The 22,396-nt window shown below is 38.6% G+C and overlaps 1 protein-coding gene across 14 annotated transcripts in view; it reads right to left on the reverse strand.

Moving 5' to 3' along the window:
- The window catches only part of MAP7D3 (MAP7 domain containing 3), a 47,738-nt gene that overhangs the window by 12,293 nt on the left and 13,049 nt on the right, over positions 1-22,396 (reverse strand). For 2 of the 14 annotated variants that reach the window (XM_069811435.1, XM_069811434.1), the window contains exons 2-13: positions 21,076-21,177; positions 20,155-20,235; positions 18,561-18,724; positions 14,983-15,097; positions 13,997-14,029; positions 8,759-8,860; positions 6,290-6,388; positions 5,787-5,885; positions 4,566-4,691; positions 2,303-2,448; positions 1,799-1,929; positions 990-1,237 (exon numbers count right to left, since the gene is read on the reverse strand). In XM_069811435.1, the coding sequence (XP_069667536.1) occupies positions 990-1,237; positions 1,799-1,929; positions 2,303-2,448; positions 4,566-4,691; positions 5,787-5,885; positions 6,290-6,388; positions 8,759-8,860; positions 13,997-14,029; positions 14,983-15,097; positions 18,561-18,724; positions 20,155-20,235; positions 21,076-21,177 (1,446 nt within the window). The remainder of the gene's footprint in view (positions 1-989; positions 1,238-1,798; positions 1,930-2,302; positions 2,449-4,565; positions 4,692-5,786; positions 5,886-6,289; positions 6,389-8,758; positions 8,861-13,996; positions 14,030-14,982; positions 15,098-18,560; positions 18,725-20,154; positions 20,236-21,075; positions 21,178-22,396) is intronic. The other 12 variants (XM_069811436.1, XM_069811437.1, XM_069811440.1 and 9 more) reach the window with 12 other exon arrangements.

Consider the following 22,396-nt stretch of genomic DNA (forward strand, 5'->3'; position numbering starts at 1 on the left):
CCATAAATGAGTTCTTCAGCTGACTAACACTATTTCACATCCAACATTGAGCAGTGTCAGGAAGAGCCTCAGAAATAACAGACAACTGCAGCAGCTGAGGAATGCACAACAGGAACTGTACATGCAGTAACGTGCAGCAAGCATATGTTCCCACTTACCTTGTGTCTGAAGGATTTTCACCCCCAGTACTGCCCACTGGCTGTAGCTTAAATTCCAGAGATCCCTCCTTTTCCCGTTAAGTCTCCCCTAAGTCCTTCTCCACAAAGAAGTGCCTGCCAGACCTCATCAGAAGGCTCTCCCAGATTCTGTTCTGGAGATGGCAGATAGTGTTCTTCCGGTAAGAAGGACAGAGGCTGTGCTTACTTGGCACGATGAAGAGGACTAGGAGACTAATTGCTTATCTGGTATATGGCTCTCCTTAATCTACCAAGATAATTTCTCAGTGTGACCTGTGAACCGACCACTTTTTCCTAAGGCAGCAATGATTATATATTCACTGGAACTGAGACTGAGGCAGCCTTCTAGCTTTGTGAAAACTCGCTCTCAGCCTGAGATGCACCAGTAGCTGATTTCTTCCTCCAAGCAGGTCTCTACACAAGCAATTTTAAGAATTATCAACTGGACTGAAAGACCTTTGCACAGTTTAACTATTGACTTTGCAAACCTAAGCTAGTAGATCCCTCAGCTACCGTGGCTGAAGTTGAAAAGGCAAACAGGATTTCTGCTTTTCTTAAAATTACAGTACAAGCAGTAATATTGAAAGCTCCTGACTTAAATCTTCAAGTCAAATAAACCGACTACTGCACTAAAATCCACACCAAAAGTTACCCCATGTAAAATTATTGTATAAATCATCAGCAATGAACAGCTTCGGCCTTAAAGCATCCTACCCTCCAGTGGTCTGCCTCACAAACAAATTATTTCACCAGTCCTAGCACACACTGGAGATGTCTCGAATAAGAGTGCGTCAGTCACTGAGAAACACTCACCTTCTTTGGTCTTTGTGCTAGTAGCTGCTACCACATCCCTGTCCAAGGCTGGTGAAGAACCTTGCTCTTGTCCTGTTCCTTCCGTGCTCTTATCCTTTGGTTTGCTCTCTGCTTCAGTTTTCTTTTTGGTAATGTTTATAACACCTGGCGTGAGAGGCTGACGTTGGATAGGTGCCGGTTTAGAGACTGGAGTAGGAGATGGTGGCCTTTGTTTTGACAAGCTGGGCGAAGGTGGGCGAGTCTTTTGTCTGTTGAAATAAAGAATATTTTTCAGGGCTAACACTGAAAACCTCAAACACGCAACTGAGGAGAGCAGTTAGTTAGTTTACATTACGTACCTCACTTTTAAAAATAAATCCACCCACAAACTACTGGTGCCTTCCTCATAAAACTCAAATACAGGATTCCAAAATACCCTGGGCACCTGGACTCGCTCCTTGTGGGCTAACATCAAAACAGGTCTGCTATTTACCTCCACATCAAGGATGAACCCTGTGATTCCAATCCAAGAAACTTCCTATGCTAATAAAGGCAGATCAGCTTATTCAGAAGCTCGCACGCTTCCTGTTGGTTATAGTGCACAGACTGTATTGAAAACCAGTGTGTATTTTGTCTGCACAAAAGAGACAAAGGTTCAAGAGCTGCATCCCTACTGTGGAAAAGAGAAATCAGACCAAAAATGAAGTCCTTATGTGTATAAACGTGGCGCAGTGTAGGTCATCCAAATTCTAACAGCACAGCTGTCTTGAGACAGGAAGCATCCTTCATTTTGTTCTGAATAAAAGCAGATATTTAACCTGGATGCATACCTAATTGTAGAAGGTGATGGAGGACGCTTCACCAAATTAGCAGGAGAGGGGGATCTTCTACGGGCAGACACAGATGGCGAGGGAGGGCGTCTTAAACCAGAACCTGGGGATGGTTTTTCTGTCTCTGATTTCTAAGAAGATACATAAAAACAGAGTAATGCTTGCTCTCTAGAATACATTACAGACAGAAGAGCTGCTACCCCAGCAAACATACAACTTCTCAACAAGATGTACTTCACATTTCCTTTATGTTCCAAAACACAGACCCAGTCAATGTTACCTAAATTAAATTTTGGGAACCATAAGCAGCAAACAACATGCCTTTAAGATATTAGAGAGATCAAGGACCAAAAAATTCCCATTTGATTTCAATACTGTGTTTTTTTAAGCAAAAGCTATTGAATGTTTCAATAAGCAAGCAAACTGCTGAAATAGGATCCCATCCTGAGCTGTTCCAAACCCCCTGATTAATACAAACCTAATTCCTGTGGATTTTCAACAAACCTGGGTTGAATCTGGTGAACTTGCATCAGATGAAGATAAAGAGGACTTCAATCTGTCGATGCTACGACTGCGCACGGGCACTTTAGGAGTTGGGACTGGGGAACTGATGGAACTGGCTGAAGCTGAACGAGGACAGAGGTGAGATTCTATAAAAGTTAGGAATTTGACAAGACAAAACGAGAACCAAGTGCACAGCATAAGAACAGGAGAAAAGGAAGAGGGGGAAAGAGAGAAAGAAAGATTGTGTGTGTTAGAAACCGTACAGAGAAACGCCACAGGCAGTGCACATTGCAATGGGTCACAGACACAGACACCACCACCACACGATTAGTACTTTGGAAGCAACAGCACCAAGAATAAAACCATTCTGAAAGCAGCAGTCTGGAGTAGATAAAAATAAAATGCTTTTCCAAAAAATGTCTGAATTTGCAATACACCAGCATTACTTTAATTTTAGTCAAGCTGCATCTAACCACAAATAGTTCCATTTTAATGGCTTATCATCTTTCTTTACAAGTTCTTCATCACAAGTTCAAATTTTAAGCATGTTTCCCCCATACTCAAGGAGGAAATCTTCCTTCTTTTCAAAGACTAATTATAAAGCAGCATTACATTAGGAATCCAAGCATTACTTTACAAACTTTTCTTGTGAAATAAGCATTTGTGCAACATTATTTTATTATACTTGCCCTCTCTGACCTCTTTATTACTATATATGTGTGCACTTTCTCCACATTAACAAACTGAAATAGTAAGTAAAAATAAATAAATAAAAAATAGAAAGTAAAAGAAACCTATCAAAAGAAAGAGGTCAACTGTTAATCTAAAATACTTTTCCTACCTGAAGTGTCAATCTCTTCACACATAAGAAAGAAATTGTATCTTCTAATTACTTTTTTTCGCTAACATAATCATAGATGGATAAGCATACATAGATGTAAAAATCTACCTCTGAAACTAGATAGTGGATTCTTCTATAGTTCGAATAAATTGTGACAGATGCCAGCACTTAGTTTTGTAACTTTATGGAAAATACATTTTATTTTTATATCTACAGCATTTGTGCAAGGAGAACTGCATTCTGTTTGCGCATAGTTTGTGCTAAAGCACAGGTACGTTTCTACTGAAATGAAGAAAGTACCTCTAAGTAAACTGATAAAAATGTAAAAGTTATCTTTAATTCAGCAATAGTGAATAAGTCACATGCTGTCAGTAACAGTGAAAAAGGATGGTATTTCCCCACATGACATGACCTGAAATATTCATGGTAAAATAAAAGTGGCATATAGATAGGTGTGAAAAAATATGACCATTGACTACAAACCAAAAAAGTAAAAACTGATTATTACACATGGGGAGCAGTGTAGAAATGTCACCACTACCAACAAGGACCAAGCGGCATAAGATAAAAAATAAAGATGGAGTAACATACTTAAGAGGAAACAAACAAAACTAGGAACGCAAGTTGTAAGGTAGGAGAGGAGAAAGGACTCCACATTGGTTCCAGATATGCATTTACTGGGGCATTATTATAACCAGTAACAATCATAAGACATGTGGGCTGCAGCTAGGGCTTCCCCATGATGCAGATTCCTGCACTAGTACTAAGTTAAGCCACAGCGTGGGCTTATCAGCTCAGTCTGGACCAATATAAAATTGCTTGAGCCAGCCAGGGTTTCTCTACAGTATCTTCTCCTTCTAGTATGCCTCTACTTCTACAATCAATCTGTGTGAAGCCAGCTCAGGGCTCCCTTTATGTTAAGATAACTCCTCTGTCATGTTCCTTACAAGAGTTTCTCCCCCTAAAGAAATGTAGGCTTTGCACTTATTCCTTTCAGCCTCCTTTGAAATTGTATGTTTGTTTGGGTTTTTTTCCCTTTCATTTCCTAGCACTGTTCTCTGACCAGTATGTCTCAGATTCACTTCAGGATACACCCAAATGCAGATCTCTGTCAGTTAAAAAAAACAAAACAAAACAACACAAACAAAACAAATGAACATCAGCATCTGGTTCTCTGCAGAGCAAGTAAACTGGCACTAGAGTTTAAAAGCCAGTATTATTCTATGCTTTTGTAAACATGCAACATAGCATATGAATTGGTTATTCCTGACCAAAGAAAATACTGGATAAGTAGTATTATACATAACCATATATTAACTGTCTGATTCATACTGAAGTGTAGCACAGTTAGTGACTGTCATGTAGGTTCTTGCTTGAAGAGCAACTGCATAAAACTTTCAGGCTTTGCTGCCCTCCTGTTACCTGAGGGATCTTGTCCATCAGCCGATAATGTAGCAGCACTTTTACTCCTAGCTAAGGAGGCCTGTGTGGGGGCGAGGAGGCGACTGATTACGCTACTGTCCAGAGGACTGAGCTGGGAACGACGAGCTAAACGATGAGAACAAATCAAAAAGGATCCAACATGAAATCATATAATGAAAAAGACAAGCAGTACAAAGCAAAGGAAGACTGTGAGCATTGTTGCAAATCATAACAGTTTAGGAAGAAAAATACTGAAGTCATGGAGAGGGAAATCCAAACTAAAAGCACAGAAGGGTTAAACACCGCAATCTCTTTATGTTGCACTTCTTGTCCTCGGCTTGCTTAATACTAATCATTTTAACGTGCAAAGACTGGCAGGCGTACAGCAGAGCTGAATGCTGAAGTCAGTCAAAGTACAAGAAGTTTTTGATCCAGCTCCTCAGAGCTATATTCTCTAGGTTGCAGGAAAGGCTGTTCTGACATAAAAAACAGAAGACTTGCAAGTCAAAGCGAACAGTTATCATCAGGCATCATTTGCACACACAAATTCACATGGACAGCACCCATCATCCTCCCATACAGGAAATATTCTGAAGCAGAATATAATTTCCACTGTTGCAATAGCTGCTAAAAAGAAAAGTTTCAGATTTGTTAACTCAAAGGGAAAAACATGTTAGAAAAGTTGCTAGTCTTCAGCTTTAATAAGAGTTCCTAGAAAACAGGTTATTCGTAACCTAGTGGGGAATTACACAGACCAAAAGAGACTGAAGTGAGAACGGGTTTCTTCCTTAATTTGCATGCACAAAGTTAAGGCCAGCAGCAGGAACAGAGAAGTTGCTTTTAAACTGAATAATGAAAGAGAGCTTAAAAAGCAAAGGTAAGATTTAACTAAGAAGTGAACATATCAGTGACATTTTTACTATGTCTTACATTTAAACCTACCAGCTTTCAAATACATCTCTCTCTCAAGCAGAGACATTATGCTATCTACTTAGAGTGCCATTTAACAAAGTCAAAGTCCTTCTTACAGGATTTCTTTTTTGTCCAAAGGGAGAAATTTAACCTTTACCATTTACAGTTTTATCTTCACCACTAGAGAACTAAAAAGCCATTAAAAAGTCCTAAAACTTTAAGAGCCAAGGAAACTAGTGAAAGTAAGCCTGTCCAAACTTTACTATGAATGGCTTTAAAAAGAAATATTCAGCTTTATGAAACAACCACCTGGTTTTTCTTCCTTTTTCACTTTTTCTAGTTCTGGAGAGGATTGGGGTTTACTACTCATTCTATTCAAAGATGTGCTCCTCTTCTTTTCTGTTCCTCCTAGAGACCAAGCGTAAGGAAGATTATTTTTAACAAGATATTTATATATATGATTTTCTAAACTGTCATTCCCATGCTTTGCTTTTGCCAATCAGCTAAAACCACAGTTCCATCATTATGAAGCACTATTTTCTCATGAACTAAATGGTATGGCTACCATTCGTCTACTCTCCCCCCACCCTTCCACTTTTCAGAGGAATAAGGCTGGTTTACAGACACAGTTACCCAATATTTGGCACTGCAATGTGCATAACGATATTTATGCCAGAGGGCATAGACTACATGCACAGCAGTGGAAGCCTGAGTAAAAACATTTATAATGAAACTGGGACATGGTTTAAAAGTCAACTTCAAATATCCCATTTACTGCCTCCCAATTCTCAAAACAAACTGGTTTCTAGCACCTTTCTGTTCCACCTGCGAACCTTTGAGTGCTGACTGCTGAGAATGTAGAGGAACTTTGTTATTCAGTCTGTTTAATGAGGCACTTCTCTTTGTGGTACCTGGAAGTGAAAGTGCATGGATTAATTATGTTGAAAAGCCTAGAAGTCCCCGCCAACACCTGCCCCACTTCCCTAAGATAGAGAAGAGTAATTAAGTCACTTTATAGTATGAATCCTTCAGAAGGAGGAAAACTGGATCAGGGAAGAATTACCCTATACAAAGCATTATTTCTTATATTCCTGTATGTTACTGATCATAGCAGCACGGTGCCAGTCTCGACAAACTTCTTGTTTGACCTATTGAGGCCATCCTTGTACAACTTTTTAAATAAGTAATTTAAAAAGGCCATTGCTCCCATTCTGTATGAGTAAGAGCGAGCTCAGAATTAACATGGAGCACAGCTGATGAAATACTCCACTGATCCAGGGACAAGCATCTTCCTCTCATTTCCACATTCTGCTCCTCCACCTTCCCAGGCACATATGCATGGCAGAAGCAGTCTGGTTAATTCTGTGACTGTATTGTCTGTCATCTGAATTTAGCCATCTTTTACCAAACAGCCATTTCTTCTTGAGTGCCAGATCAAGAGCACAGAATTGCTCTAACTTGCTATGCTGATCTAAACTATCCAGTCAGTCGACCTCTACATCCTGATCACATGGATCAGTTGGAGTCCTGTCCAAATTTCTTGTATTTCAGGCCACTTGAGAATTTTTCCTCCAAAGCAAACAAGGATTCACAAAGGATTTCAAGGTATGACAGCAAGTTTGAAAGCAATCCCCATGACTTGATAATTAGTGACTTCCTTTGTTAGTGGCTTAATTTGTACTCTACAGCCCTTTTTTCTGACTCACACTCAGAGCTGAACCCTGCAGACACATTATATATAAATATCATTTTAAATCACAAGCAGTCTCCAGTGACTCAGAGCCCCTGCAGCTATGCTAGTATAGATATATTCACTGATTTCCCTACCAGGCATACAGTGTATAAGTACTGCTGCATCACCTTCCAACATGAACGAGCAAAATCATGTCCATGTTAGGGATTCTTCTAGCACAGCTCATTTGATCAAAGGTTGCAGATTGACAGAACACTATAGCATAGACCTAGTTGAATTTGGTTTTGTATTAAACAGCTCTTAGCTTATTAATTCTTTTCATCATCTTGGAAAAAAAGACATTTGGGATACAGGCAGGCTCCTATGAAACACTGGAAAGATTCTCCACAAGGAAATTGCAGGCTAAAACAAGCTGATATGTGTTCATGCAAATAGTTTTTATTTTTCTTAACAAGTAGATTAGGACAATTTCTTGTGTTTCATAGTTTTTTTTTTTAATTATTTGGAGAAAGCAGATTGCCATGATTTACAGAATGTATCAGGATGGGGCAAAGAGGAGGAGGCAGAGAGGAGATTCACATGTACAGGTTTACCAGAAAGTGGGAAAACCAGAGATCTATCTCATTCTCTACATCCCTGTTAAGACTAGTTGCATGGTGCACATTTGAAACATGACATGCTACAGTCAGGAGCTTCATCCACCTCAAAGATGCAATTCAAAATGAGACTGGAAGCCACAGAAATTGGTAGACGATCTCTGAGTGCAAACACTCTCAGAAACCCTTAAAAAATAAAAATAAAGAAATAGTTGTCTTCCAGGCTGTTTCTATTCCTTGGTAATCATCAGCACAGTAAGTAACCCAGAGTGCTTGCAAGCAGTGGTGTGCACTAACAGTTTAAGAAATGTGTAATTTGAGCATCAGTATCAAGATTACACTAATTTATTGGGCTAGGAAACGGTGTCAGAGCTGCACGCTATGGCTACAATGATGCTAGAACTCCAGGTCAAAACAAAACAAACTCCCACAGGTATCAGGGTTTTTCATGCATCCTTCTCTATTTGGTTAAAGCAGAATTCTAATATTAAAAAGAAAGTGTGTGTCTATAGAGTACAGGACTGGCACAACAGAAAGATGTCAAAACTAAGTTGATTTTCTCCTTCCCAAAGGCAATCAAGTGTCTGAAGCTGTCTAACAGAACAAAGAAAACTTTATTTTTGTACTATTTCTATTTTGCTGAAATTTTAGGGTGTGATTTAAGGCATGCAAACCCGTAACTATGATGTGAAATGATTTGCGAATCAATCATTCACCAAGATTTGACTTTAGTAAAGCAATTAACAGAAATAAAAAATAAAAAACCAGCAATCTTTACCGTTACTCTTCTCCTCTAACAGAGATCACATCAACTGGGTCAAAGCCCTGAACAGTGAAGCTGGATTAACAAACTGCATGAAATGCATTTGAGATCAAAATATGAAATGAGTTACACAGCAAGGGAGGAAAGGGAGTATCATTCCACCTCCTGTCTCCTCCCCAAATAACAGTTAAGCAGTACACCTGCTACCAGCAGACACACAAACACTTACTTCGATCAGAAGCATTTAAAAGCGCTGCAGATGATGACAACTGTTTATTCATGACAGCTTCTGTCTGTTTGAGGTTTGCTGTGGAGGTGGACCGCTTGCTGGCTGTGTAAAAAAGTGCTTACTTTAGAATTCACCTTCATACCTGAGGAAGAACCTTTCACACGTTGCTGTGAGCGAACTTTGGAAGTATTACATCCTGAAAGCTATTTCCAGTTTTGCTTAATAAGAAACAGAAATTATTTTTTTTCCTTTGAATAGACGTGATACAATTAGCACCAGTTGTAACATGCACAGAACAGGCATTTAATTTAGTAGAGCCATGCCAAGATTTTATGCACCTGTATGCAAACAAGTGATTTTTAAACGCTGTGCTCCTAACTTGTAAAGACAAAAGCTACTGAGATTGTGTGTTGTCACCAGACTGGTAAGACAGAAAAAGTAACAACAAAACCTGAAAAACAATAATTTCTTTCTTTGTTCCTTCCACATAGGTATGTCAAAACAGTTTTTCAATCACTAGTTAACAAAAACAAAACAAAACAAAATAAAACAAATACTTTTGGAGGGATAAAAGCAAGTCATGAGGAAAGGCAAGAAAGCATTCCTTTTTCTGATTACTTCCCAAGGGCTGCTGTAACTATTATAGAAATTTCCAATTTTTCTCTAAAAGGTAGTCCTTAAGTTCAAGTTTCCTATCAATTTTGTAACTCTTCTGAAAAAAACTGCTGCAAGAAGCATTATTTTTTTGTATGTGTATACACACAGACATATATATACACATAAAAATCACATCTCACATGGCAAAATTTCAAGTTTACTACAATACAGATAAATACCTGCTTTTTAATTTCAAATAATGTACTTTCAGGATGAACACTACTCCAGAGTGTGAAAGCCTTGGAAAAGCATGTACCTGTTGCTATGGAAACTCAATAAGCAGAAAACAGTAATGCACACAAAGTTGTGCAGACTAGCATAATAAACACAAGAAATTCCATACATCAAACACAAGTAATCAATTTTGCTGGCATATTGGACAGCAAAGATGATTAATGTGAACTCATTAGTGCATAAGTAGCAAAGGAAAAAGCAGCACTACTCACCACAGAGGCAGCATCTTTTCCCTTTGGCCAGCATGCTATAGCAACTCCTTATAGGAAGAGCCAGGAGATAAGGATTCCTAAGGACACCCCTGCCCCTGCATCATGCTTTTGACAGAGGTACCCAACCCAGGCTTCATGAGCTAGGGGCCTCTCTCAAAACCATGTCAAGTAAAAACCAGATTTTGGAGCTGAAGCTACAGAAGCAGAAAGCTCCTGTCACAGTGAACAAGAGCAAAGTTGCCACGGGATAAGAGGGAGAAAGGGGGATCTACTGAATCTAGTTAAGAAATGAAGATCTGAGCTTAGCAGGTACTTTCCCAACATAACAAAACAAAACAAAAGGCACTTTATGAATGAAGCCTGAGTACTGGGGTAACTAAAACAGCCCTGAGAATTTTTATATATGAAAATCATGAAACTCGCAATTAATGTATTTGGGTGTTTTCGAAGGTAAAGACTACCCTCTAGCGTCTGCTCTTGAAAAGAAAGCCTGGCTCCTGCCTGAATTCAAGCTTGTGAGTCTAAGGCCTCCAAACATCGTGGAGATGCTTCATACAAATTTGTCTTGGTTCAAATTAGGACTTCAGCTCTTGCATGAAATCTGAGATTTGGTCCATCACCTACTAAGACCCAGAGGGCAAAAAATTAAATCTTGCCTTGAGAAAAATTACACTGAGCAAAGTAATTCTTTTCCAGCAAGCTTAGAAGTTCTGGAGATGGGCTGTGCTGTTTGGGAGAGACAAGGGATGAAACTTCTACCAGAAGACTCAAAAGAAAAAAGTACAGGCCAAATATGACTGTTCATACCAAACAAAAAAAAAAAAAAAAAAAAAAAATCAGTCTCTATTTTTCAGGGGAACAGCAGTGGTGAGGGCATGAGCTAGTATCTCAACTGATGCCTTGACAGAAAAAATCTAATTGATAAAGGGTATTCATACAGCTATTTAAGTCTTCTTTGTCCAGAAAATTTTCGTTTGCATTAATTGCCTAAGATCTTAAGAAGTCAATGCTTTTTTGATCAATATATTTGCAAATATATGATCAGATAGCCTCAACTTTTTCCCTACCTCACCCACAGGACAGCTTCTGCAAACTTTAAAGTTTTGGACAATTCACTAGGAAAAAAAGCTTTAGAAGACAGACAGGATATTCTTGAGTAAGTTATTCTGGTTACATAGGTATTTACAAAATATCTTTTGAAAAAATACCTCAAATATCTTTTGTATTTTGAGGGGAAAGTTAGAATACTTACATCAAGGGATTTGAAATGGAAGAAGCATACAGCACAAATCCCATGTGATACCAAATTGTATTTTTTAATGGAAGGGGGAAAGCAATCTGTAGCAGCAAAGCCAAAGAAAGCATATGACTGCCATGCAGCAAGGCTTGCAATTGGGTAAGGAGCTGGGAAATACAGTATCTTAAGAAAATCGTTATAAGAAAGAGCAGCTCTCAAACCTAGCTTCTCACTGAGATTCACTGAGAGAGGGTGCTGCAGCACTGCCTATCTGAGGTTGGATAAACTTAGGCTAAACAAAATATGATTATCCGTCTCTCACTTCCTTCCAAATTTCTACTAGGACAAGGAAGCTCTTTATTTAGAAAGGAGAGACTCTGGCAGCCCAATTTCTATTCTAATAGCACATGTCTCAACTACAGATGCACCTGAACATCTCGTTTTGCTTAGCAGTCATCACTAAACCTCCCTCATTTACAAGGACTCTGTCATCAAGGATGCTATATTAGCCAGCCTTGCCATTTCTCTTGGCAGACCCACACCCTGCATGTTTCATCTTAGCACTGACAGCAATGTCATTAATGTAACATTTGACTCTGGGGCTTTCATCAATTTTTAAATTTCAGGCCATCAGCAGGGTACTTGGTGCAGTCTCAGTGAATCACATTCTGTGCATAATACAGAATGGCTGATGGTTGGTGAAATGCTCAATTACATAGGGCTTACTTTCCAGATCACACTACCTCTATTACCCACAAATGCTGCTTTACCAGTCAATGTTCCTAAATATTACTGTTGACACAGCCAGTTCATGGAAGAACATGTCTGATGCTGTATTTTTTTGCACAGCAATACAATGGACAAGAAAGTCTTTAGTCCTAAAATAATGTAAAGAATATTTGAAATCTGTTCCCCCAATGGTTTTCATTTTAAGAAATGGAGCCTTTAATCCCAAATCTGCCACAGAAACTGATGGTGCAAAAATAATATTGCATTGAAACTAGCTCTAGACATGCTGTTAGACAAGGTGCACCACTCAGCCACAATGATGTAATGTAGTAAGAGCTCATATGGTGTAATTTTTCAGAGTAAAAAAAAAAAAAAAAAGTAATTGCTGTCTTTCCAGCATTCGTGCAAACATAAGGTGAAAGGGACCAAATAAGGATTTTTTTTTTTTAGAAAGCCAGCTGGACTTAGGCATCCTACATGGTTTGGGTAGATTTTAATAACAACTAAGTGAGGAGCTCCCAGAAAGATAAAAAGCTAAGAATGATCCTGAAACAGGAATAAATATGAGAAGCGTAAATCCAATCATGATTCCACAATATCCACCCCAGGTAAGACAGCTGTATGTTTGAAACCTCAACATAAAATCAAACACAGATTTAAAACAGTGTGGATACACAGGTGTCTTAGTAAAACACTGCATTATCTGTTTATTTTCATAGTCAATTTTTTCAAAATTGGTGCCAAGTTATCCAAATTGATCTACTGTAGCTGAACTTATCTGTTCTTCTTCTTGTTACTTTATGATGCATAAGGTACAGCTTAAGCGCCTATTATTACATCAGGAGCAATTTGTTGGAAGACACTTTATTTTTAATGTGCTTCAGCAGCACTGAAGATCTTTCTCCGCAATCAAAAGGACAGACAAGACTCATTTCCTCACATAAATTAGGAGAGAGCAAAGAATATTATGTTTGTTATAAAGTTTAGCTTTAAAATTAGGTAAGACAGAAAAGAATGGAGGAGGACAAAAAATAGTGCTTTTCTAAATATGTAAAGCAAATGCGATTTCCTAGTTTCAAGGTTAAATGGCATTTGGTAATGTGGAATACAGTAATTGGATTTATATAGGTATCCAAGGAACATGTGTTAAACAGGTAAACCAATCCAGTCAAACTGGCTAATTTTGGAGAAAATTAGGGATTCATGCTGTGCAGAGAAAGGGAAGAGAGAAGTTAAATAAAATACACATGCTTCTGCTGTGTTGCCAGAATAAGCCACAGTAGTTAAATCATACTCAGACTTTCATTGCATTTTCAAGTCTCATATTGTCACAGCATTACGAGACAGCTGTATTGAATTAGTAATGCTGTGAGCATGCACAGATTTTCAGAATTCAGATTTAGCAGGGTCTCAGCTGAGAGCTATCATCTTAAACTAGCTACAAGAAATAAATTTGCTTATTAAACACATAGCCTTGACAAATATATCAGTGATCCAACGTGTTTCTATGAATGGCTCAGTCTGTGCACTGGAAAGTGCCAGAAATCCAATGAAAACACATTTAGATGTATAGAATCATGTTTAGATAACTGGACAGATCTGATTTTGCAAAACCCTTAATGGAAAAAGTATCAAACTGCACAAAGGACCCATTCCCTTTCACAAAGTTTCAGCAAAATATAATTTGATTTTGCCAATTATTACTTCAATTGCTGGTAAAACTAAGCAAAAAGAAAACAAACCAAGCCCTACCATGTACTTTTTGCAAATTAGGAAACAATGAAACAGTTCAAAATTGCCCTAAAAAAAAAAAAAAGCTTAGACTACTTAACTAATTTATATTCAAAACCACGCCACTAAGAATTTCTCTTCTCCTTCCCCATGCTGTATCCAGTCATCTTTAAAAACCCAAATGCACATATCCTTTCCCTGAAAATTCCCTCAGGATGCCATGACTTAAGCTGTAGTTTAATTAGCTGGGAGGGATAGTTAAAAATGTAGGGGGCTGCTTTCTACTTAGGGATCACATTTGTTGCACAGCTGGCCAAGATCCAGGAAAAGATCTATAAGAAGATGGTTTTCCTTAGTTTCAGAGAAACAAGAACTCAAGTTCAAAAGGTTAGTAGTGAGTGTAAAACGACAGAAAAAGAACATTTTAGAAATCAATACCACCAGTTCCACCTTCATCTGTGGTCTGTTGTTCTGTAGAAGAAGAGGGTTTGTAAGCGAAGTCACAAGGTCAAATGGCAAACAATGCAAGGTAACAAAAAAATGGGGAAGCTGGATATCACAATGATAATTTATATCAAAGCATTTTCAAACATGTTACAAATAAACACTTTAAGTCAACACTCATGCTGACAGAAGATGACACTACTAAAACACACTCAGTTCAATTCCACCTATTCAGAAGATAGGCTGAATTAAAGCATTTTTTGTTTTATTTTATTCCTGGACAGTAACTTAAGTAACTTATTGGCAGGGTCTTCCAGTTAGGTAGCGCATGAAAAGATCCCTTCCACTGCAATCTTGATTTGCTGGTCTAATTTCAGAATGTTGACAAGCTGAAACAGTTAATTGTGTGAAATAGGAAAAAATCTGAGCTCAAATTAAAGTGTTAAAATGCATCACCTAATCTAGAACAGAACCTATTCTCCAAGAAGCTTGGACACCGCCCACTGCTTCTCCTTACCCATTACTGGTCATTTAAATAATAAGTTAGCATTCTGTAACTCTAAGGGTGTGTTTAAAACACTTTGGATGTAGTGTTACAGTACATTTTTTTTGTTCTATTTATCACCAGTCTTAGCACACCATTACATGTACTGCATCTGAAGGACTCGGAATTATTTTAACATTATACATTACAATTCCCCTTACCTGATGGTTGGGGGCTGGCAATGCAATGCTGCCAGGTGTTGTATTTCCCATATGGCTTCTCTCTAGCTCTTCCCAAAGCCAAAAATAGCTCTAAGTCTGAGCAGCATTTCAGGGCAAGAACAGATATGATTCTTTCCCCAAGAGCTACCCACAGATCCTGTTGTACGATCCAAGATAGGAAAGGATGCCCAGGTCCCTATGAATACTGCTGCACCTGCCAGTGTTCACACATAATACTCTGTCATTTCAGCCATGCTAGAAAAGGTGCTACTTACCTGTTTTGCTCTCTGAATCTGGAGTTACAGATCCTCCCCATGACCACCTCTTCTGTCGTGTTTCCAGTCGCTGATTCCGTTCCAAGGTACGATGCATAGCTGCTTCATATCGCTCCTATCATTAAACAACATCTCTATGAAGCTTATAACTATATAAAGCAAGCACAGCTATGCCAGAAGACAAAATATATTTTTTTCTCCCAGGATGATTTAAAATCTCTTACCTATACTGCCTGATAACAAGCCCTTGTTACAAAAACTATCATGCAAAGAATGTTAAGGGCAATTACTGGTTTCAAAACACTGCAAACATGATTAGGTTGAGCTAAAGCACAGATAATCTATTCTACTCTTTACTTAAAATAGCCACCAAACAGATTTCCTATTCAGTAGAGAGCACTACTTACTTTCTAAATAGGGATGAACCCCAAACTGAGCAAAAAAAATTACTTACCCTTTTAACTATTTTATCCTGAAGTTATTTATAAAAGGTGATAAAAATTCTCCATTATAAAATACCAAGTATAAGGTTATGTGTATTTTCAGAGAACTATACAAACACTGACCCAAGTCTTAGCACATACTGGCATTAATAGATATATGATGATATATGATGACATGGAGGCAAAACTGCAAAAAAGACCAGTCAACTCCAGACCTCAGCAACCACTGCTGATAGGATAAAGAAGACTGAAAGAAGCTTTTGCTTCTGTCTCCAGGACTGGCAACTGCTAATGGGGGAACTTTAGCTCTTGTGCATAAAGATGAACTGTAACCATGCTAGACTTTCTTCTCAGCCAGGTTTCCATACATGTGTCAACAACAGATTTCTCTTCTGGAATAGTCATATCCCAAGTGATCTTTTGAAGCAGTATTTACTGCTGATACATTGCAGCAAGATGCCAAGGGGACTCATTATCCAAATATTTCTCCCTCTAGAGGACACAAGACTTTCACCTTCTTTCAACACCATTTCACAACACAAACTAAAAAAATCGCAGTGTATAACAGACAAAGTAAACTTGCAAGGAAGGGAGGAAGGATTCCGTTCACTGACAAAAGATAAAAATAAAAGTTTTTGTTTGAAATATAAAGCTTAGCTTCCTCTCTGTTAAAGAAACCTGAACTAGAGTTTACCTAAGGTGCCAAAGTACCCAGACATTATGTAATCTGTAGATGATATTTCCATGGAGGTATCCGCAGTGCGGTAATACTTCAAAGTCACAGTTAAAGACATAGGCTTCACTTTACAAAAAAAACAGAAAATCAGTTTTCAGCTCAAGACATCAACATAGCAAGTTGCACAGCTGTACAGAATAATTGAGTAACTGAGAGAAGACAGGTATCTCAATCCTAGCCACGGCTAGTTGTCTTCAAGACTCAGGCAGAGAATCACTTCTTCTTCCACAGTATTTGCTACTGTACTGCTGTTTCTACTTTATCTAAGGAAGATGATTAACTAAATGAGACTTGGCTGAAGTACCAAACAAGAATGTTGGAGACTGTATATTTTGATGCACTTCCATCTACTAAATTTACAACTGTGGATGGTACCTTGATGGCAAATATTGCCCTAAGATAGCTTAGCATCTTTAAAAGTGATTATTTTCTAATGTCAGAGTACCAAAGTCAAGATCTGTTTTCACTTTCTGGTTGAAAGCAAGGTTTATAGGTCAAGTGCACGCTATTTTCCCACCTGCCGGATTCTTCATGTATAACTCTCTATGTACAAGGTCATCTTCCTCCAGGGACCAAGTAAAAGATGAGGTTAACACCAATCACTCATCGGCTAGTCCTTGTCTTCCTTGATTATTCACCCCGGTGGCCACTTAAAACATATCCACCATCCTCAAAATTACATGAATAAATGTACTATAGCCTTAGGGGTAACACCTCTTGAAGCATAAGGGATGCTTTTTGCTTAAAGGAGTTGCTTGAAGAGATGATACTGCAGTGGACTGCAGTCAAGGCCCACCCAAAACATTTCTGCTTGTTCTCCAGCAATGTAAACTATTCCATGAAGTTCAAATGGAATATCAAACTGAACACACCCAGAAGCCAATTACAGATAACCAAACACCAGTGTAGAATACTGCCAGTCAAAAAGGGTAAAAAAGATGTATTGCTAGAACAATGTAACAAAGCCTGGACTCCCAAGGGAACAGCCGGCCAGGCTTACACGCTCTTCATCCATGACCCACAGAAAGTTGTTACAACTAGCTTATAAAAGCACATGTGTGTGTCATGTCTTTACTGCTGACACCATGGAAATGAACCCTTTCAGAACTTGCATCACCTTTAATATGCACTAGCAGACCTACTCTTCAAAAGGGATAGCATAACTTCATGTATTTATTTCTACTTTCAGCTTCTATCAATTTGCAACGAGCTCCGCAACTCAAATACTGCTCTGCTGGTGCATATGCAGTCAAAGCAAAGGCAAAGAGTCAAATAAGAACAGTCAATACACAGTTCAAAGCAGCAAATGGTAACTATACAGATAACATTATTAACTGCTCAACATATAGTTACAAACTGTAATTGAAAAGAAAGAATGCGAGCCTCTTAGGCCACAGTGGGGCTCCCAGGAAGCAAGACACAGAATTAAGAAAAGTCTAAGACCTGTCAGCCGCGCTGATTTACAAGGAGAATCTACGAAGTGCGCCAAAAGGAATCTAGAAATCTAGGAATATGGGGTGGGGTTTTTGCTCATGTGAAAAATAACCAGTGGCCAAACAGCAGCCATAGCTCCTGAAGTCCTGAGTGCCTCGAGTATAGCTAAAGCTAGCACTGGGAAGAGGAATGAGGACATGTCTGTATAGCTGTCCTAGCTTTGGTTGGGATAGAGTTCATTTTCTTTCTAGAAGGTGGTATAGTGTTAAGTTTTGGATTTCGTATGAGAAGAATGTTGATAACACACTGATGTTTTCAGTTGTTGCTAAGTAGGGTTTAGACCAAGTCAAGGACTTTTCAGCTTCTCATGCCCAGCCAGCAAGAAGGCTGGAGGGGCACAAGAAGCTGGGAGGGGACACAGCCAGGGCAGCTGTGCCAAACTGGCTAAAGGGATATTCCATAGCATGTGACGTCATGCCCAGTATATAAACTGGGAGGAGTTGGCTGGGGGGTGGTGGTGTATTGCTGCTCGGGAACTAACGGGGCATCAGTTGGTGAGTGGTGAGCAGTTGCATTGTGCACCACTTGTTTTGTATACTCCAATTCTTTTACTATTATTATTGTAATTTTATTATTGTTGTTGTTATTATTATCATTATTAGTTTCTTACTTTCTGTCCTATTAAACTGCTCTTATCTCAACCCACGAGTTTTACTTTTCTGATTCTCTCCCCCATCCCACTGGGGGAGGGGGGAATGAGCAAGCGGCTACATGGTACTTAGTTGCTGGCTGAGGTTAAACTACAACAGTAGCCCACTGTACAGATGAGGACTTTTTTTTTTTTTTAATGTTGTAATACATTCAACATTTCTGTAACTTTCTGTTTCACGTTACTTCAGAGCATGGTAAGGTAGGAAAACAATGTAGGATTTTCTTTAAAACTATAGAACTTCAATGCATAGTACCTTTTCCTCCTCTATTTTTTGTTTTCTCTTTTCTTCTACTGCTGCCCTCCGTTGTTCCTCTTTCTGCTTCTGTTCTTTTAGCTTTCTCTGCCTTTCTTCTAACTGTTTTTCATACTGGAGTTTTGCTTTCCTCTCCTTTTCAAGGATTTGTGTCTCTTTGGCAGCTGTAAATTTTCAAGAAAAAATTAAAATAAAACTTAACTATTCATTGATATTACAACGCAACTTACAGGCAAGAGACTACCAAGCAAAATTATCATCACTTAAAGCTAAAACATACAGCAAGATTAGCTTGCAGAGCTGGATGACACTGCACATGACGACAGAGGAGTCTTTAATCCTGTCCCCAGGTTAGGCTGGAATTAGAAACTTTCCTGCCATTAGACTACTGTCTAGACAGGAATGTCAGGATATGCATATACCCTATGTTAAGCATATACTTTTCTTGCCATCATAACAGTGAAGCCTTTGTAGGTAGAGTAGTAAGTTGAGTATCAAAAGGCAGAATTGTCTATGTTGCGATTTTCATTTTTTTTTAGAACAAGATATAATGAAAAGATTTAAAGCACTGAGTGACAAGATGGGAAAACCCCACAGTTACTGGATTCGAGTTCAAAATAGTTATGTCACTATTCTCCGCAGCCTCCACCTAGGAACAGCTGTGCAGTTTAACAGGAAGCTTCAAATACTGTGACAAAAAGCTAGTGGTTGAATACATAGTGGAAGTATTTTCGGCAGCTAGACAGATGAAATGAACCGAGAGACCAGAAAACTACACCAACAATGCACAGGCAGTATCTACATATAAGGCCCCCAAAATACTTCTGAATTTGCATGTGTCCTAGTCCTATCCTCTCTCCACGTTAGGGTAACACAATCATTCCTGTTGCCGTGTGTCTATGCTTTTATGTTAAGAAACAAAGATACAGGCCAGAGAGACACCACTCCTCACAAGCTGGGAGACCAAGAACCAGGACTGCAGGGCATACTGTGACCCTTTCATCTCTTGCTGCACATACATGCACTGATTCACGTCACAAACAGCATAAAGCTGGGCAAGAGTTTTATGCTCTTCTCTGGGTCTCAGATTCTTTGCCAAGATAAAGTGTATACTGCTGACACTTCAATCCAGGAGTCATTTCAGTGTGCTAGGAAACAAGAGAAGCAGTGTTCAAGGCAATCAAGCCATTCAACTAGCTAAATCTTTTCTGTTTTCTCTGCATCAGCGTTCCCCAAACCTCAGTCTTCAGTGCTACAGGAAGCAGTTCTAAGCTAAAAGTTTTACTTTCAGGAGGGTTTTTGTTAAGGCTTTCAATAAGAAATTGGCTAAAATTGCTTGGTGGTGACTAAGAAATGGAAGGTCAGAAGTGACATACAGCTTCAAGAAGCTAAAAATCTCTGGAATGTTTTCCTCTCAAATCTAATACTTCTCCATTCAGGTTCACAGATGGTCACTGATGAAAGACCATGAGCAGACCTTGTCTCTTGTCCCCAGCAAGCTGAAAAAAGTGACTGAACATGTATCAAGGGAGTAAGTTACCCCTTCAACAAAAACATTTTAGGAAATTGTTTTTTAAATGAAACATGAAAATACCATGTTGCTTTTCCCGCTCTTCTCTACGCTCCCTGGCCAGTCTTTGTCTTTCTTCTGTTCTTAGAGTGGAGCCATCTATCACTGTCAAAAGAAAAATTGAAGACACATAATTGTCAGTTATTTTTAACATTCAAATTTAAATAAAAAGGTCGGAAGTCTTTACTATCAAAAGGATAATGGAACTTCCTGAGAGATACGCATACCACCAAAGCACTGCACACTCTATACAGAGATTAAAGATGTAATCTGAAAAATTCATAGGAAGCTGAATACCCTCCTTTTTCCTCTTTCCATTCCCTCACAACCACCAATCCACTATTTTTAATAGGTACATCAGAAAGCAGACACAATATTAAAAGGCCCAATGCACACAGTCAAAAGAAAGCCTGAACAGAAGTCAGACGTGTGAGAACATACCCTTATTCCAAATTCAGCTCTGATCCTCATTCTTGATCAGAATTCCTATGATAAAGAATTACAGGAATCTAGGAAAACTCAATCTGAGAACAGATAGTTCACCCGTCATGACAAATTCAAAGCACTGTAGGATAGCTAGTTTGCAGGCTAAGCAGAACCAAGACTGCTGAAGTCTTTGTGGGTATAAAAAATTGAATTTCAGCAAGAAGTGAACTAGTAACCTGACCAGAGCACAAAATAAAAAATAAAATTATTTATCTTTGTTGTTATGACCCACTGAAGAGATAGGCAACTTCACCAACTGAACTCTGAGTGAGTCAAGAGCAAGTCTGTCATCAAAACCAGACCTTCAATGAATCTATGAAACATCTACCAGATACTTTATGCTCTGATGCCTCCTGAAGACAGAACATCAAACTTCTTTTTAAAGTGTTTTATTCATTCCCTACTAACTCTCCCTTGTGAACCCAGTACTTCATTAAGAACAATGACCAATAATTATACCTGGTTTAGTTGCTGTCTTTATATTTATTGAGGTCTGGACTGCAATAGGGCTAACACCACTTTGGCTTCTTCTTTCTTCTGCTATGGCTTGAGCTGCAGCAACTGTGAGAAAGAATCATTCCATATTAAGAAAAGCTCTACAACCAAAACTCATGAAATAAATATCTAAAATAAATACATAAAATTCTACTTGACATTGTAGATCCTGTTATTAAATAACTTGGGACTGCTCAACTTGTAAGAAGAAAAAACTTGTCAAATGAGAGTTGGCACAGCTTTTCATTGTAAAAACAACAGTTACAAACCCTTATGTTTTAAAATGTGTAGCAAAGGACTACAGAGTTTCAAAACCCCCAAACTTACTAAATAACTTTTCTAAGAAGAAAAGCAATATTTAGCAAAGATGTGAGTCTGACTTAATAATAAAAACTCTTTGCTACTGCATGTGTATTTGTGGGCTGAACAAACATATATGAGTCGATTAGCACTGGTAGAATCATATTCTGATGAGACCCAAGCAGGGAAAGGTTTATGAGGACCTTTCATTACTTCATGACATGAAACAGAAAGTAGATTAGCTGCATAGAGTAAACCATTAATGGATGCTTACAACATACTTCTAAAACTGGATCTTCAAAAATAAATTCTAATTATAAATTAGACTCCAAAACAGTAATTTGAGCATTTGTGCAGAGACCCGTTCACCTTATTCGAGTTTTACCAAGGTGAGTACACTGAACTGCAGGGCTACGACTCCCAGTTAATCATACAAGAAATGAAATGCTAGCAAAATTAATTTCGCTAAATTACAAAACCCATTAAGAAGTCAGGGAGACTAATTTACTGTATCACTTTCCACAGATTGTCTTTATTTTGGTATCAACTTTCACTTTAACTGATCACTTCTTAGGGTGTGAGGGGAAGCGTTACAGGGAAAGCAGGCAGGGCAACCTGTCATACAGCATTACCCGAGTGTCCTTACAGCAGTGACACCTTGTTCTAACCTTGGCTGACAGATACGGGGAGATCAACTTGGTTCTTACAGAAAAGCCCAACTTCGGGGGATGCAAGGGAACACACCATGCAATCAACCAAACACGAGAAAGCAGAAGTCGACGCCTGTTTTAAACAGAAAAGGCAATCCACAGAAGTAACACATAATGTGCCGAGATTTCAACCATAATGTGAAGGACGAGTAGTAGAATTTGGTGCTACGTTTAAAAAAAGACAAGGACAGCTTTGCCAATGATCTCAGGCTTCCCTTTAATAGAGTAGTGCAGAATGCAAAGGAGGAAGGAAGAGTCTCCCTCTTCTCCATGCA

The sequence above is a fragment of the Haliaeetus albicilla genome, chromosome 23 (genome assembly GCF_947461875.1).
Source record: "Haliaeetus albicilla chromosome 23, bHalAlb1.1, whole genome shotgun sequence".
In the NCBI taxonomy this organism is placed as follows: Eukaryota; Metazoa; Chordata; class Aves; order Accipitriformes; family Accipitridae; genus Haliaeetus; species Haliaeetus albicilla.